This window comes from Carcharodon carcharias, chromosome 3 (genome assembly GCF_017639515.1).
Source record: "Carcharodon carcharias isolate sCarCar2 chromosome 3, sCarCar2.pri, whole genome shotgun sequence".
In the NCBI taxonomy this organism is placed as follows: Eukaryota; Metazoa; Chordata; class Chondrichthyes; order Lamniformes; family Lamnidae; genus Carcharodon; species Carcharodon carcharias.
Window position 1 is genome coordinate 5,491,319 of NC_054469.1, and position 15,931 is coordinate 5,507,249.

General features: G+C 48.4%; 1 protein-coding gene across 1 annotated transcript in view; it reads right to left on the reverse strand.

The window, feature by feature from the left end:
- Positions 1-7,261: 7,261 nt before the first annotated feature.
- Positions 7,262-15,931, reverse strand: part of wdr97 (WD repeat domain 97) — a 308,844-nt gene continuing 300,174 nt past the window's right edge. The window contains exon 23 of the mRNA XM_041184562.1: positions 7,262-7,636. Coding sequence (XP_041040496.1) covers positions 7,434-7,636 — 203 coding nt within the window. The 3' untranslated portion in view covers positions 7,262-7,433. The remainder of the gene's footprint in view (positions 7,637-15,931) is intronic.

Sequence of the window (15,931 nt, forward strand, 5' to 3'; positions counted from 1 at the left end):
GTCCTGGGAGTGTTTGATGGGGACAGTGTAGAGGGTGCTTTACTCTGTATCTAACCCCGTGCTGTACCTGCCCTGGGAGTGTTTGATGGGGACGGTGTAGAGGGAGATTTACTCTGTATCTAACCCTGTGCTGTACCTGTCCTGGGAGTGTTTGATGGGGACAGTGTAGAGGGTGCTTTACTCTGTATCTAACCCCGTGCTGTACCTGTCCTGGGAGTGTTTGATGGGGACAGTGTAGAGGGAGATTTACTCTGTATCTAACCCCGTGCTGTACCTGTCCTGGGAGTGTTTGATGGGGACAGTGTAGAGGGAGCTTTACTCTGTATCTAACCTCGTGCTGTACCTGTCCTGGGAGTGTTTGATGGGGATGGTGTAGAGAGAGCTTTACTCTGTATCTAACCCCGTGCTGTACCTGCCCTGGGAGTGTTTGATGGGGACGGTGTAGAGGGAGCCTAAAACTGTATCTAACCCCTTGCTGTACCTGTCCTGGGAGTGTTTGATGGAGACAGTGTAGAGGGAGATTTACTCTGTATCTAACCCCGTGCTGTACCTGTCCTGGGAGTGTTTGATGGGGACAGTGTAGAGGGAGCTTTACTCTGTATCTAACCCCGTGCTGTACCTGTCCTGGGAGTGTTTGATGGGGATAGTGTAGAGGGAGCTTTACTCTGCGTCTAACCCCGTGCTGTACCTGTCCTGGGAGTGTTTGATGGGGACAGTGTAGAGGGAGATTTACTCTGTATCTAACCCCGTGCTGTACCTGTCCTGGGAGTGTTTGATGGGGACAGTGTAGAGGGAGCTTTACTCTGTATCTAACCCCGTGCTGTACCTGTCCTGGGAGTGTTTGATGGGGACAGTGTAGCTTTACTCTGTATCTAACCCCGTGCTGTACCTGCCCTGGGAGTGTTTGATGGAGACAGTGTAGAGGGAGCTTTACTCTGTATCTAACCCCGTGCTGTACCTGTCCTGGGAGTGTTTGATGGGGACAGTGTAGAGGGAGATTTACTCTGTATCTAACCCCGTGCTGTACCTGTCCTGGGAGTGTTTGATGGGGACAGTGTAGAGGGTGCTTTACTCTGTATCTAACCCCGTGCTGTACCTGTCCTGGGAGTGTTTGATGGGGACAGTGTAGAGGGTGCTTTACTCTGTATCTAACCCCGTGCTGTACCTGCCCTGGGAGTGTTTGATGGGGACGGTGTAGAGGGAGATTTACTCTGTATCTAACCCTGTGCTGTACCTGTCCTGGGAGTGTTTGATGGGGACAGTGTAGAGGGTGCTTTACTCTGTATCTAACCCCGTGCTGTACCTGTCCTGGGAGTGTTTGATGGGGACAGTGTAGAGGGAGATTTACTCTGTATCTAACCCCGTGCTGTACCTGTCCTGGGAGTGTTTGATGGGGACAGTGTAGAGGGAGCTTTACTCTGTATCTAACCTCGTGCTGTACCTGTCCTGGGAGTGTTTGATGGGGATGGTGTAGAGAGAGCTTTACTCTGTATCTAACCCCGTGCTGTACCTGCCCTGGGAGTGTTTGATGGGGACGGTGTAGAGGGAGCCTAAAACTGTATCTAACCCCTTGCTGTACCTGTCCTGGGAGTGTTTGATGGAGACAGTGTAGAGGGAGATTTACTCTGTATCTAACCCCGTGCTGTACCTGTCCTGGGAGTGTTTGATGGGGACAGTGTAGAGGAAGCTTTACTCTGTATCTAACCCCTTGCTGTACCTGTCCTGGGAGTGTTTGATGGGGACAGTGTAGAGGGAGCTTTACTCTGTATCTAACCCCGTGCTGTACCTGTCCTGGGAGTGTTTGATGGGGACAGTGTAGAGGGAGATTTACTCTGTATCTAACCCCGTGCTGTACCTGTCCTGGGAGTGTTTGATGGAGACAGTGTAGAGGGAGCTTTACTCTGTATCTAACCCCGTGCTGTACCTGTCCTGGGAGTGTTTGATGGGGACAGTGTAGAGGGAGATTTACTCTGTATCTAACCCCGTGCTGTACCTGTCCTGGGAGTGTTTGATGGGGATAGTGTAGAGGGAGCTTTACTCTGTATCTAACCTCGTGCTGTACCTGTCCTGGGAGTGTTTGATGGGGATGGTGTAGAGAGAGCTTTACTCTGTATCTAACCCCGTGCTGTACCTGTCCTGGGAGTGTTTGATGGGGATGGTGTAGAGGGAGCTTTACTCTGTATCTAACCCCGTGCTGTACCTGCCCTGGGAGTGTTTGATGGGGACGGTGTAGAGGGAGCCTAAAACTGTATCTAACCCCTTGCTGTACTTGTCCTGGGAGCGTTTGAGGGATACGGTGTAGAGGGAGCTTTACTCAGTATCTAACCCGGTGCTCTAGCTGTCCTGGGAGTGTTTGATGGGGACGGTGTAGAGGGAGCCTATCTCTGTATCTAAGCCGTGCTGTACCTGTGCTGGGAGCGTTTGATGGGGATGGTGTAGAGGGAGCCTAACTCTTTGTCTTACCCCGTTCTGTACCTGTCCTGGGAGTGTTTGATGGGCACGGTGCAGAGGGAGCCTAACTCTGTATCTTACCCCGTGCTGTACCTGTCCTGGTAGTGTTTGATGGGGACAGTGTAGAGGAAGCTTTACTCTGTATCTAACGCTGTGCTGTACCTGTCCTGGGAGTGTTTGATGGGGACAGTGTAGAGGGAGATTCACTCTGTATCTAACCCCGTGCTGTACCTGTCCTGGGAGTGTTTGATGGGGACAGTGTAGAGGAAGCTTTACTCTGTATCTAACGCTGTGCTGTACCTGTCCTGGGAGTGTTTGATGGGGACAGTGTAGAGAGAGGTTTACTCTGTTCTAAACCCGTGCTGTGCCTTTCCTGGGAGTGTTTGATGGGGACAGTGTAGAGGGAGATTTACTCTGTATCTAACCTCGTGCTGTACCTGTCCTGGGAGTGTTTGATGGGGACGGTGTAGAGGGAGCTTTACTCTGTATCCAACCCTGTGCTGTACCTGTCCTGGGAGTGTTTGATGAACTGTATCTAGAATGAGGGTAATATTCTAGCCCCATTACTGACATCAGTCACCTGATGAGCACAAAATGACTTGTCTTAATTATTTTCAAAGAAAAAAAAGTTAATAAATGTAATATATTCTGATACGGAAGAAGATTTGTGAACAGCGTGTGGCATTGCTGCTTGGGGAACACACTATCCCTCTTGGAGAAAGTATTTACAATGCATTTTAAAAGAAACGCGAGTTTTCTGTTGCAAAAGGTGAGTGCTCCTTGGATGTTGTTACTGATACTGTACATGTTTCATTTCGCAATTTATTCACACTTATTACTACCATTCCTTTTCTCTGGCCTTCACATAATTGAGAAATAATACTGATTTACATTGAGAATCCAACACAGAAACACGCCATTCAGCCAAACTGGTCTATGTCGGTGTTTATGCTCCACACGAGCCTCCTCTCACTTTCCTTTGACTAACCTCTATCAACTTATCCTTCTATCCTCCCTCATGTGTTTGTCCAGCTTCTCCCTTAAATGTATCAATACTATTCACCTCAACTGCTCCCTATAAAGAGGTTTCTCCTGAATTCCCCATTGAATTTATTCGTGACTGTCTTATATCGATGACCCTGAGTTCTGTCTCTCCTACAAGTGGAAATATCTTGTCTACGTTAACCCTATCAAACCCCTTCAGCCATATCTCTTCTGGAGAAAAGAACCCCAGCCTGTTCAATCTTTCGCTAGTTATGACCTTTCAGTTCTGGTGTGATCCTTAGAATTCTTTTCTTCACGTTCTCCAGTGTCTCTTTATCTTGTTTACAATATAATGGCCAGAACTGAGCAGAGTACTCCAAGCATGAACTAACCAATGATTTCAAAGCTGTTGCACAGGAACAGGAGGAGGCCATTCAGCCCCTGGAGCCTGTTGCACAGGAACAGCAGGAGGCCATTCAGCCCCTAAACCCTGTTGCACAGGAACAGCAGGAAGCCATTCAGCCCCTCGAGCCTGTTGCACAGGAACAGCAGGAGGCCACTCAGCCCCTGGAGCCTGTTGCACAGGAACAGCAGGAGGCCTTCTGCCCCTCAAACTTGATCTAGACCAAACATCAATGTATGTATTTGTCATGGCTCCATTTCCCTCGATATACTTGCCCAACAAACATCTACCAATCAGTATTGAAAGCTCCATTTGATTTGCAATCTTTTAGGGGAGTGTGTTTCTTTTTATTCATTCATGGGCTGTGGGTATTGCTGGCTGGGCCAGCATTCCTTGTTGCCTTTGAGAAGGTGGTGGTGAGCTGCTGCCTTGAACCGCTGCAAGTAGGTACATCCACAGTGCTGTTAGGGAGGGAGTTCCAGGATTTTGACCCAGCGAACTTTATCAAATTAAAGTTTCACTTCCTGCCCTTCATATTCCAGCTCCTTCGAGATAAAGACCAACACCCCATGAGGATTTTTGATAACTTTTTGTACCTGTCTACTAACTTCTGATAAATTGTGTACGTTAATTCTGAGTGTGCGCCACTAGCTGGGCCCAGCATTTATTGCCCATCCCTAGTTGCCCCTTGAGAAGGTGATGGTGAGCTGCCTTCTTGAGCCGCTGCAGTCCCTGTGGTGTAGGTACACCCACCGTGCTGTTAGGGAGGGAGTTCCAGGATTTTGACTCAGCGACGATGATCCTCCTAAGCTAACCTGCCCACAAACGTACGGTGAAGGAAGGGACCCAGTGAAGAACAGCAAACCCAGCACCCAAATGGCAGTCATTGTGGAGGGTAATATTCAGAAGCCCCACTGTAGTGACTAAAGGTTGAAGCGGTAGTCGTCAAATGCAACTTTGATCTTTTGCTTGAAGATCTTGTTTAATTTGGATGGTAAAAGTAGGCAGTGAGCTTTTAAAGAGCAAGTTGCCTCACTCACAAGGTTAGATGCAGAGTGGAGGACCCCAGCGGCAGCACAGAAAGCACCACTTGAATACATTAGCGGTGGGTGTGCCTTGTAAACTCAGCCAGCGTTACTGCCCCACGCCCCTGAGTCCGCAGGAACCTGCTGCCAGTGAGCTGGGGAAGGATCTTTATTAAAGCAGAGGAATAGAAATAAGAATTCAAAGGATAACGTGTACACGTGCCCAAAGTGTCAATCCTTGGTGTTGGTGTTTCACAGGACAGATTTTACGCCCTTGCAAGTTTACTGATTTAAAAAAAACATCTTTCTCTCTTTACTCTCTCTCCCTTCTCACTCTGTCTCTCGCTTTTACTCTGTCCCTCCCCCTTGTCTCTCCACCCCATCCCTCCCACCCTATCCCTCCTCCATCACTCCCCAGTGCCCCTCTTTCTCTGTCGCTCCCCTGTCCCTCCTTCCCTCTCTGTCGCTCCCCCATCACTCCCTCTCCCTCTGCCCCTCCCTCCCTCTCTGTTGCTCCCTCTTTGCTGCTCCCTGCCTCTCTGTCGCTCCACCTCTGTCACTCCCTCTCTGCCCACTCCCTGAGCCTATCTAAATCCACCTGCATCCTCCTCACATCGTCTTCACAACATGCTCTCCTACCTATTGTACTCTCCTACGTTCACTCCCCTCATCTGTAATATTGCTATAAATTGTAAAGTTGAGAACCCAGCACAGACCTCTGCAGGACTCCACTTGTCATGTCCTGCCAGTCAGAAAAAGACCATTTATACTCTCTTTTCTGCTAGCCAGTCAGCCAGCCTTCTGTCCAGGCTAATATGTTACCCCGTAGGCTTTTATTTTCTGCAATAACCTTTGACGTGGCACCTTATCAAACATCCTTGTACAGCACATCTACAGGTTCCCCTTTATCCACAGAGCCTGCTACCCCTTCAAAGAACTCCAATAAATTGGTTAAACATTATTTCCCTTTCACAAAGCCATGTTGACTCTGCCCAATTACCTTGAGTTTTTCTAAGGGCAGGAGCTTTAGTTTGGCAGGCGAGCGATTGACGGGCCCAGGAGTAGCTGAGGGGTGGACTGCTGCCCGCGCTCGGCCCTCGACCGCCATTTCACACCGGGTGCCCGGTTAACGGCCGGCCGGCGTGAAACGCTGGCTGAAATGCTCAGCGCTGCTGGGGTCGGGGCGGGAGGAAGGTGGGTGCTGGGCATGGTGGGGAGTGCTGAGTGAAGGCAGAGAGCTGCCTCGGGACCTTAAGACTCAAAAGCAACATTTTTTAAACCCAGAAGAAAAACGTCCACGCGTCAGAATCAGTCACCTGAACGTATAGGAGATGAAAATCCTGTCCATACATTTTTTTTTAAATTTAATAACGGAAACCTCGTCCCACCCTCGGATGATGTTTCATCAAAAATGGAAAGTCCGCCTGGAAGATTCGCCCGCCAGCCAACTGTAAAGTCGGACGGACCATGAGAAACCAGGGACAATGGCACGGTTAATGAGTTTAATTGCCTTCTTAGTTGTTGGTGAACGCGCTTCCCACATTTGCACTGACGTACCGCGCGAGCACAGGATGATGTTAGGACGTCTGCCCGACAACATCACGCGCTATTTTACACTGGGGCCGAGCGGCTCGGGCACACACCCACATGCTGAGTAAAAATCCTGCCCCCGAGTGTCAAGATATAACTTCCTCAATGATTGACTCTTAACACCTTCCCCATGACAGACGTCAAGCTAACTGACCTATAGTTTACTGTTTTCTGCCTCCCTCCCTCCCTCGAATACAGGGCTTATATTTGCTATTTTCCAGTCTGATGGAACCTTTCCAGAATCTAGGGAATTTTGGAAAATTAGCATCAATGCATCTACTAGCCGATTACCCACCTCTTTTAAGACCCTAGGATGAAGTCCATCAGGACCCGGGGACGTGTCAGCCCGCAGCTCCTCCAGTTTGCTCTGTACTGCTTCCCTAGTGATTGTAATTTCACCAAGTTCCCCTCTCCCTTTCACCTCCTGAGTTACAGCGATTACTGGAATGTGTTTTGTATCCTCTACAGAGGATTTGACTATGGAGGGCATCTCGGGCAAGCCTGACATTGGTCATTGGATAGTAACCAGGAGCAGCAACTCTGACTGGCTTCTATCCTCCTCTCATCCCAGTGTCACATTTTTTGTTATTTGTTCACGGGATGTGGGGCTTCACTGGCTGGGCCCAGCACTTATTACCCATCCCTAATTGCCCTCGAGAAGCTGGTGGTGAGCTGCCTTTTTGAACCGCTGCGGTCCATGTGGTGTAGGTACACCCACTGCGCTGTTAGTGGCTGATAATGAGTTGTGTGCACAGCGGCCTTCAGAGAACATGCACTTGGAAGGTAAACAGGACATACTGATCTTATGAACCGTAAGTCTATTTAATAATTTGTTACAGGACTTGTATATTTAAATTCTGGTACAACTCTCTTCCTCTGGGTAGTTGTTCTGCAGAAGGTTTGGCCGCCTGTACAGTGCTGTCAATGTTTCACTTCCAACTGCAGGGCGGTGGGTTCAGGGGCGGGGACTGTGGGGGAGGTCAGGCATAGTTTGATACATATGAACGCTCCAGGATGAAGTATTTCTGTGGTGAGTGGCGGAGGGTGATGAGGACATGCTCAAGTGGGTAGTGGTCGATGGGGGAGGGGAAGGGGTTCAGGTTGATCTTTGGGATGGATAGTTTGATGAATCGGCCGATTCCAAAGGACAGAGATCCTGGAATGATGGGTGGCAGGTGGAGCTCTGGGAAACAAACAGAAGATTAATGTCAGGCAGAGGAAAAGGAATACAGATGCTAAGATATAAAATACCACAATGATCAAACTGTCTGCGAATGAACAAAGAAGATCCAATTACATTGCTTGGTGCAGTCTAGGCCACCAACTAGTGGGAAGGATGTAGAGGAACAAATTTGCAAGGAAATTAGAGGTGCAAGAATTATAAAATAGTTATAATGGGGACTTTCATCACCTGAATATAGGCTGGGATAGTGTTAGTGTTAAGGGCAGAGAGGGGCAAGAGATAAGAGCGTGTTCAGGAGAATTTCCTGCAGCAGCATGTATCCAGTCCAATAAGAGGAGATACAAACAAAAAAACTGCGGATGCTGGAAATCCAAAACAAAAACAGAATTACCTGGAAAAACTCAGCAGGTCTGGCAGCATCGGCGGAGAAGAAAAGAGTTGACGTTTCGAGTCCTCATGACCCTTCGACAGAACTTGAGTTCGAGTCCAGGAAAGAGCTGAAATATAAGCTGGTTTAAGGTGTGTGTGTGGGGGGCGGAGAGATAGAGAGACAGAGAGGTGGAGGGGGTTGGTGTGGTTGTAGCGACAAACAAGCAGTGATAGAAGCAGATCATCAAAAGATGTCAACAACAATAGTACAATAGAACACATAGGTGTTAAAGTTAAAGTTGGTGATATTATCTAAACGAATGTGCTAATTAAGAATGGATGGTAGGGCACTCAAGGTATAGCTCCAGTGGGTTTTTTTTTATATAATGGAAATAGGTGGGAAAAGGAAAATCTTTATAATTTATTGGGAAAAAAAAAAGGGGGAAACAGAAAGGGGGTGGGGATGGGGGAGGGGACTCACGACCTAAAGTTGTTGAATTCAATATTCAGTCCGGAAGGCTGTAAAGTCCCTAGTCGGAAGATGAGGTGTTGTTCCTCCAGTTTGCGTTGGGCTTCACTGGAACAATGCAGCAAGCCAAGGACAGACATGTGGGCAAGAGAGCAGGGTGGAGTGTTAAAATGGCAAGCGACAGGGAGGTTTGGGTCATTCTTGCGGACAGACCGCAGGTGTTCTGCAAAGCGGTCGCCCAGTTTACGTTTGGTCTCTCCAATGTAGAGGAGACCACATTGGGAGCAACGAATGCAGTAGACTAAGTTGGGGGAAATGCAAGTGAAATGCTGCTTCACTTGAAAGGAGTGTTTGGGTCCTTGGACGGTGAGGAGAGAGGAAGTGAAGGGGCAGGTGTTGCATCTTTTGCGTGGGCAAGGGGTTGTGCCATAGGAGGGGGTTGAGGAGTAGGGGGTGATGGAGGAGTGGACCAGGGTGTCCCGGAGGGAGCGATCCCTACGGAATGCCGATAAGGGGGGTGAAGGGAAGATGTGTTTGGTAGTGGCATCATGCTGGAGTTGGCGGAAATGGCGGAGGATGATCCTTTGAATGCGGAGGCTGGTGGGGTGATAAGTGAGGACAAGGGGGACCCTATCATGTTTCTGGGAGGGAGGAGAAGGAGTGAGGGCGGATGCGCGGGAGATGGGCCGGACACGGTTGAGGGCCCTGTCAACGACCGTGGGTGGAAAACCTCGGTTAAGGAAGAAGGAGGACATGTCAGAGGAACTGTTTTTGAATGTAGCATCATCGGAACAGATGCGACGGAGGCGAAGGAACTGAGAGAATGGGATGGAGTCCTTACAGGAAGTGGGGTGTGAGGAGCTGTAGTCGAGATAGCTGTGGGTGTCGGTGGGTTTGTAATGGATATTGGTGGACAGTCTATCACCAGAGATTGAGACAGAGAGGTCAAGGAAGGGAAGGGAAGTGTCAGAGATGGACCACGTGAAAATGATGGAGGGGTGGAGATTGGAAGCAAAATTAATAAATTTTTCCAAGTCCTGACGAGAGCATGAAGCAGCACCGAAATAATCATCGATGTACCGGAGAAAGAGTTGTGGAAGGGGGCCGGAGTAGGACTGCAACAAGGAATGTTCCACATACCCCATAAAGAGACAGGCATAGCTGGGGCCCATGCGGGTACCCATAGCCACACCTTTTATTTGGAGGAAGTGAGAGGAGTTGAAGGAGAAATTGTTCAGCGTGAGAACAAGTTCAGCCAGACGGAGGAGAGTAGTGGTGGATGGGGATTGTTCGGGCCTCTGTTCGAGGAAGAAGCTAAGGGCCCTCAGACCATCCTGGTGGGGGATGGAGGTGTAGAGGGATTGGACGTCCGTGGTGAAGAGGAAGCGGTAGGGGCCAGGGAACTGGAAATTGTTGATGTGACGTAAGGTGTCAGAGGAATCACGGATGTAGGTGGGAAGGGACTGGACAAGGGGAGAGAGAAGGGAGTCAAGATAACGAGAAATGAGTTCTGTGGGGCAGGAGCAAGCTGAGACGATCGGTCTACCGGGGCAGTTCTGTTTGTGGATTTTGGGTAGGAGATAGAAGCGGGCCGTCCGAGGTTGGGCAACTATCAGGTTGGAAGCTGTGGGAGGGAGATCCCCAGAGGAGATGAGGTCAGTGACAGTCCTGGAAACAATGGCTTGATGTTCAGTGGTGGGGTCATGGTCCAGGGAGAGGTAGGAGGAAGTGTCTGCGAGTTGACGCTCAGCCTCCGCGTGGTAGAGGTTAGTGCGCCAGACAACAACAGCACCACCCTTGTCAGCGGGTTTGATGACAATGTCAGGGTTGGACCTGAGAGAATGGAGTGCAGTAAGTTCAGAGAGAGACAGGTTAGAATGGGTGAGAGGAGCAGAGAAATTGAGACGACTAATGTCGCGCCGACAGTTCTCAATGAAAAGATCGAGAGAAGGTAAGAATCCAGAGGGAGGGGTCCAGGTGGAGGGAGAATATTGAAGATGGGTAAAAGGATCCGTTGAACTGGGAGAGGACTCCTGCCCAAAGAAGTGAGCCCGGAGACGAAGACGGCGGAAGAAGAGTTCAGTATCATGCCGAGCCCGAAATTCATTGAGGTGAGGGCGTAAGGGTATGAAACTAAGTCCTTTGCTGAGCACTGAACGTTCAGCATCGGAGAGGGGAAGGTCAGGGGGTATAGTGAATACACGGCTGGGGTTGGGATTGGAAGATGGGGTGGGGACGGAGGGACAGGCAGGGGTGGAGGGTCCTAGATGGGTGTTGGTGTCGATGAGTTGTTGGAGCTTGCGTTCCTTAGCACTTGAGAGAAAGAGAAAAAGTTTCTTGTTGAGGCGTCGGATGAGCCGAAGGATAAAATGAAACTGGGGGCACGCGCAGCTTTGAAAAAGGGTACGGCGGTGCTGCTGGAGGGAGAGGTCGAGTGTGTTCATATGGCGGCGACATTAGTCGTCTCAATTTCTCTGCTCCTCTCACCCATTCTAACCTGTCTCTCTCTGAACTTACTGCACTCCATTCTCTCAGGTCCAACCCTGACATTGTCATCAAACCCGCTGACAAGGGTGGTGCTGTTGTTGTCTGGCGCACTGACCTCTACCACGCGGAGGCTGAGCGTCAACTCGCAGACACTTCCTCCTACCTCTCCCTGGACCATGACCCCACCACTGAACATCAAGCCATTGTTTCCAGGACTGTCACTGACCTCATCTCCTCTGGGGATCTCCCTCCCACAGCTTCCAACCTGATAGTTGCCCAACCTCGGACGGCCCGCTTCTATCTCCTACCCAAAATCCACAAACAGAACTGCCCCGGTAGACCGATCGTCTCAGCTTGCTCCTGCCCCACAGAACTCATTTCTCGTTATCTTGACTCCCTTCTCTCTCCCCTTGTCCAGTCCCTTCCCACCTACATCCGTGATTCCTCTGACACCTTACGTCACATCAACAATTTCCAGTTCCCTGGCCCCTACCGCTTCCTCTTCACCATGGACGTCCAATCCCTCTACACCTCCATCCCCCACCAGGATGGTCTGAGGGCCCTTAGCTTCTTCCTCGAACAGAGGCCCGAACAATCCCCATCCACCACTACTCTCCTCCGTCTGGCTGAACTTGTTCTCACGCTGAACAATTTCTCCTTCAACTCCTCTCACTTCCTCCAAATAAAAGGTGTGGCTATGGGTACCCGCATGGGCCCCAGCTATGCCTGTCTCTTTATGGGGTATGTGGAACATTCCTTGTTGCAGTCCTACTCCGGCCCCCTTCCACAACTCTTTCTCCGGTACATCGATGATTATTTCGGTGCTGCTTCATGCTCTCGTCAGGACTTGGAAAAATTTATTAATTTTGCTTCCAATCTCCACCCCTCCATCATTTTCACGTGGTCCATCTCTGACACTTCCCTTCCCTTCCTTGACCTCTCTGTCTCAATCTCTGGTGATAGACTGTCCACCAATATCCATTACAAACCCACCGACACCCACAGCTATCTCGACTACAGCTCCTCACACCCCACTTCCTGTAAGGACTCCATCCCATTCTCTCAGTTCCTTCGCCTCCGTCGCATCTGTTCCGATGATGCTACATTCAAAAACAGTTCCTCTGACATGTCCTCCTTCTTCCTTAACCGAGGTTTTCCACCCACGGTCGTTGACAGGGCCCTCAACCGTGTCCGGCCCATCTCCCGCGCATCCGCCCTCACTCCTTCTCCTCCCTCCCAGAAACATGATAGGGTCCCCCTTGTCCTCACTTATCACCCCACCAGCCTCCGCATTCAAATGATCATCCTCCGCCATTTCCGCCAACTCCAGCATGATGCCACTACCAAACACATCTTCCCTTCACCCCCCTTATCGGCATTCCGTAGGGATCGCTCCCTCCGGGACACCCTGGTCCACTCCTCCATCACCCCCTACTCCTCAACCCCCTCCTATGGCACAACCCCTTGCCCACGCAAAAGATGCAACACCTGCCCCTTCACTTCCTCTCTCCTCACCGTCCAAGGACCCAAACACTCCTTTCAAGTGAAGCAGCATTTCACTTGCATTTCCCCCAACTTAGTCTACTGCATTCGTTGCTCCCAATGTGGTCTCCTCTACATTGGAGAGACCAAACGTAAACTGGGCGACCGCTTTGCAGAACACCTGCGGTCTGTCCGCAAGAATGACCCAAACCTCCCTGTCGCTTGCCATTTTAACACTCCACCCTGCTCTCTTGCCCACATGTCTGTCCTTGGCTTGCTGCATTGTTCCAGTGAAGCCCAACGCAAACTGGAGGAACAACACCTCATCTTCCGACTAGGGACTTTACAGCCTTCCGGACTGAATATTGAATTCAACAACTTTAGGTCGTGAGTCCCCTCCCCCATCCCCACCCCCTTTCTGTTTCCCCCTTCTTTTTTTTTTTCCCAATAAATTATAAAGATTTTCCTTTTCCCACCTATTTCCATTATATTAAAAAAAAACCCACTGGAGCTATACCTTGAGTGCCCTACCATCCATTCTTAATTAGCACATTCGTTTAGATAATATCACCAACTTTAACTTTAACACCTATGTGTTCTATTGTACTATTGTTGTTGACATCTTTTGATGATCTGCTTCTATCACTGCTTGTTTGTCGCTACAACCACACCAACCCCCTCCACCTCTCTGTCTCTCTATCTCTCCGCCCCCCACACACACACCTTAAACCAGCTTATATTTCAGCTCTTTCCTGGACTCGAACTCAAGTTCTGTCGAAGGGTCATGAGGACTCGAAACGTCAACTCTTTTCTTCTCCGCCGATGCTGCCAGACCTGCTGAGTTTTTCCAGGTAATTCTGTTTTTGAAGAGGAGATACTGATGGACTTGGTTCTCGGGAATGAGATGGGCCAAGTGGATCAGGTGTCGACGGGAGAACATTTAGTGGATAGTGACCATTATATCATAAGGTTTAGGCTGGCTATGGAAAAGGACAATGCACAATCCAGAGTAAAAATAATTAAATGGGGAAAAGCCAACTTCAATGGGGTGACAATGAATTTGGGCCGAATAAATTGGAGTCAAATGTTGGCAGGAAAATGGTAGCCGGACAGTGGACTACCTTCAAAGAGGAGATAGTTCTGGCACAGTCAAAGTATATTCCCTCAAGAGGGAAAGGTAGAGTAAGCAAATCCAGAGCTTCCTGGATGACAAAAGAGATAGAAATTAAGATTAAGGAAGAAAGAGTGTGCTTGTGACAGGTGTCAGGTAGAAAATACAATGGAGAACTAGTGTAGGAGGTTCAGAGGAGAGGTGAGAAATAAGATAGACAATGAAGAGACTGGCAGCTAAAACAAAAGGGAATCCCAGAGTCCTTATAGGTGCGTAGATGGAAAAAGGATGGTAACAGGAGGAGTAGGGCTGATTAGGAAACCAAAAGTGGATTTACACATGGAGGCAGGGGGCACAGCGGAGATATTAAATGAATACTTCACATCTGCTTTACCAAGGAAGAAGATGCTACCCAGGCCATGGTTAAAGAGGAGGAAATTCAGACATGCAGAAAGTTTAAAATTGGTGAGAAAGCATTGGATAGGCTGTACTTAATCGGTAAAGATTGGATGAGATGCATCCAAGGATACTGAAGGAAGTGAAAGTAGAAATTGCAGGGGCACTGGCCATAATTTTTCAGTCTTCCTTAGACTGAGAGGACCCAAATTCAGATACTTAACAGTACAGTTCACCACCATCACCCCAAATTCAGATACTTTACTGTTCACCATCACTCCAAATTCAGATACTTAACAGTACTGTTCACCACCATCACCCCAAATTCAGATACTTAACAGTACTGTTCACCACCATCGCCCCAAATTCAGATACTTAACAGTACTGTTCACCACCATCACCCCAAATTCAGATACTTAACAGTACTGTTCACCACCATCACCCCAAATTCAAGTACTTAACAGTACTGTTCACCACCATCACCCCAAATTCAGATACTTAACAGTACTGTTCACCACCATCACCCCAAATTCAGATATTTAACAGTACTGTTCACCACCATCACCCCAAATTCAAGTACTTAACAGTACTGTTCACCACCATCACCCCAAATTCAGATACTTAACAGTACTGTTCACCACCATCACCCCAAATTCAGATACTTAACAGTACTGTTCACCACCATCACCCCAAATTCAGATACTTAACAGTACTGTTCACCACCATCACCCCAAATTCAGATACTTAACAGTACTGTTCACCACCATCACCCCAAATTCAGATACTTTACTGTTCACCATCACTCCAAATTCAGATACTTAACAGTACTGTTCACCACCATCACCCCAAATTCAAATACCTAACAGTACTGTTCACCACCACCACCCCAAATTCTGATATTTAACAGTACTGTTCACCACCATCATCCCAAATTCTGATATTTAACAGTACTGTTCACCACCATCACCCCAAATTCAGATACTTTACTGTTCACCATCACTCCAAATTCAGATACTTAACAGTACTGTTCACCACCATCACCCCAAATTCAGATACTTAACAGTACTGTTCATCACCATCACCCCAAATTCAGATACTTAACAGTACTGTTCACCACCATCACCCCAAATTCAGATACGTAACAGTACTGTTCACCACCATCACCCCAAATTCAGATACTTAACAGTACTGTTCACCACCATCACCCCAAATTCAGATACTTAACAGTACTGTTCACCACCATCATCCCAAATTCAGATACTTAACAGAACTGTTCACCACCATCACCCCAAATTCAAGTACTTAACAGTACTGTTCACCACCATCACCCCAAATTCAAGTACCTAACAGTACTGTTCACCACCATCACCCCAAATTCAAGTACTTAACAGTACTGTTCACCACCATCACCCCAAATTCAGATACTTAACAGTACTGTTCACCACCATCACCCCAAATTCAAGTACTTAACAGTACTGTTCACCACCATCACCCCAAATTCAGATACTTAACAGTACTGTTCACCACCATCACCCCAAATTCAAGTACTTAACAGTACTGTTCACCACCATCACCCCAAATACAGATACTTAACAGTACTGTTCATCACCATCACCCCAAATTCAGATACTTAACAGTACTGTTCACCACCATCACCCCCAAATTCAGGTACTTTACTGTTCACCATCACTCCAAATTCAGATACTTAACAGTACTGTTCACCACCATCACCCCAAATTCAGATACTTAACAGTACTGTTCACCACCATCACCCCAAATTCAGATACTTAACAGTACTGTTCACCACCATCACCCCAAATTCAGATACTTAAATGTACTGTTCACCACCATCACCCCAAATTCAGATACTTAACAGTACTGTTCACCACCATCACCCCAAATTCAAGTACTTAACAGTACTGTTCACCACCATCACCCCAAATTCAGATACTTAACAGTACTGTTCACCACCATCATCCCA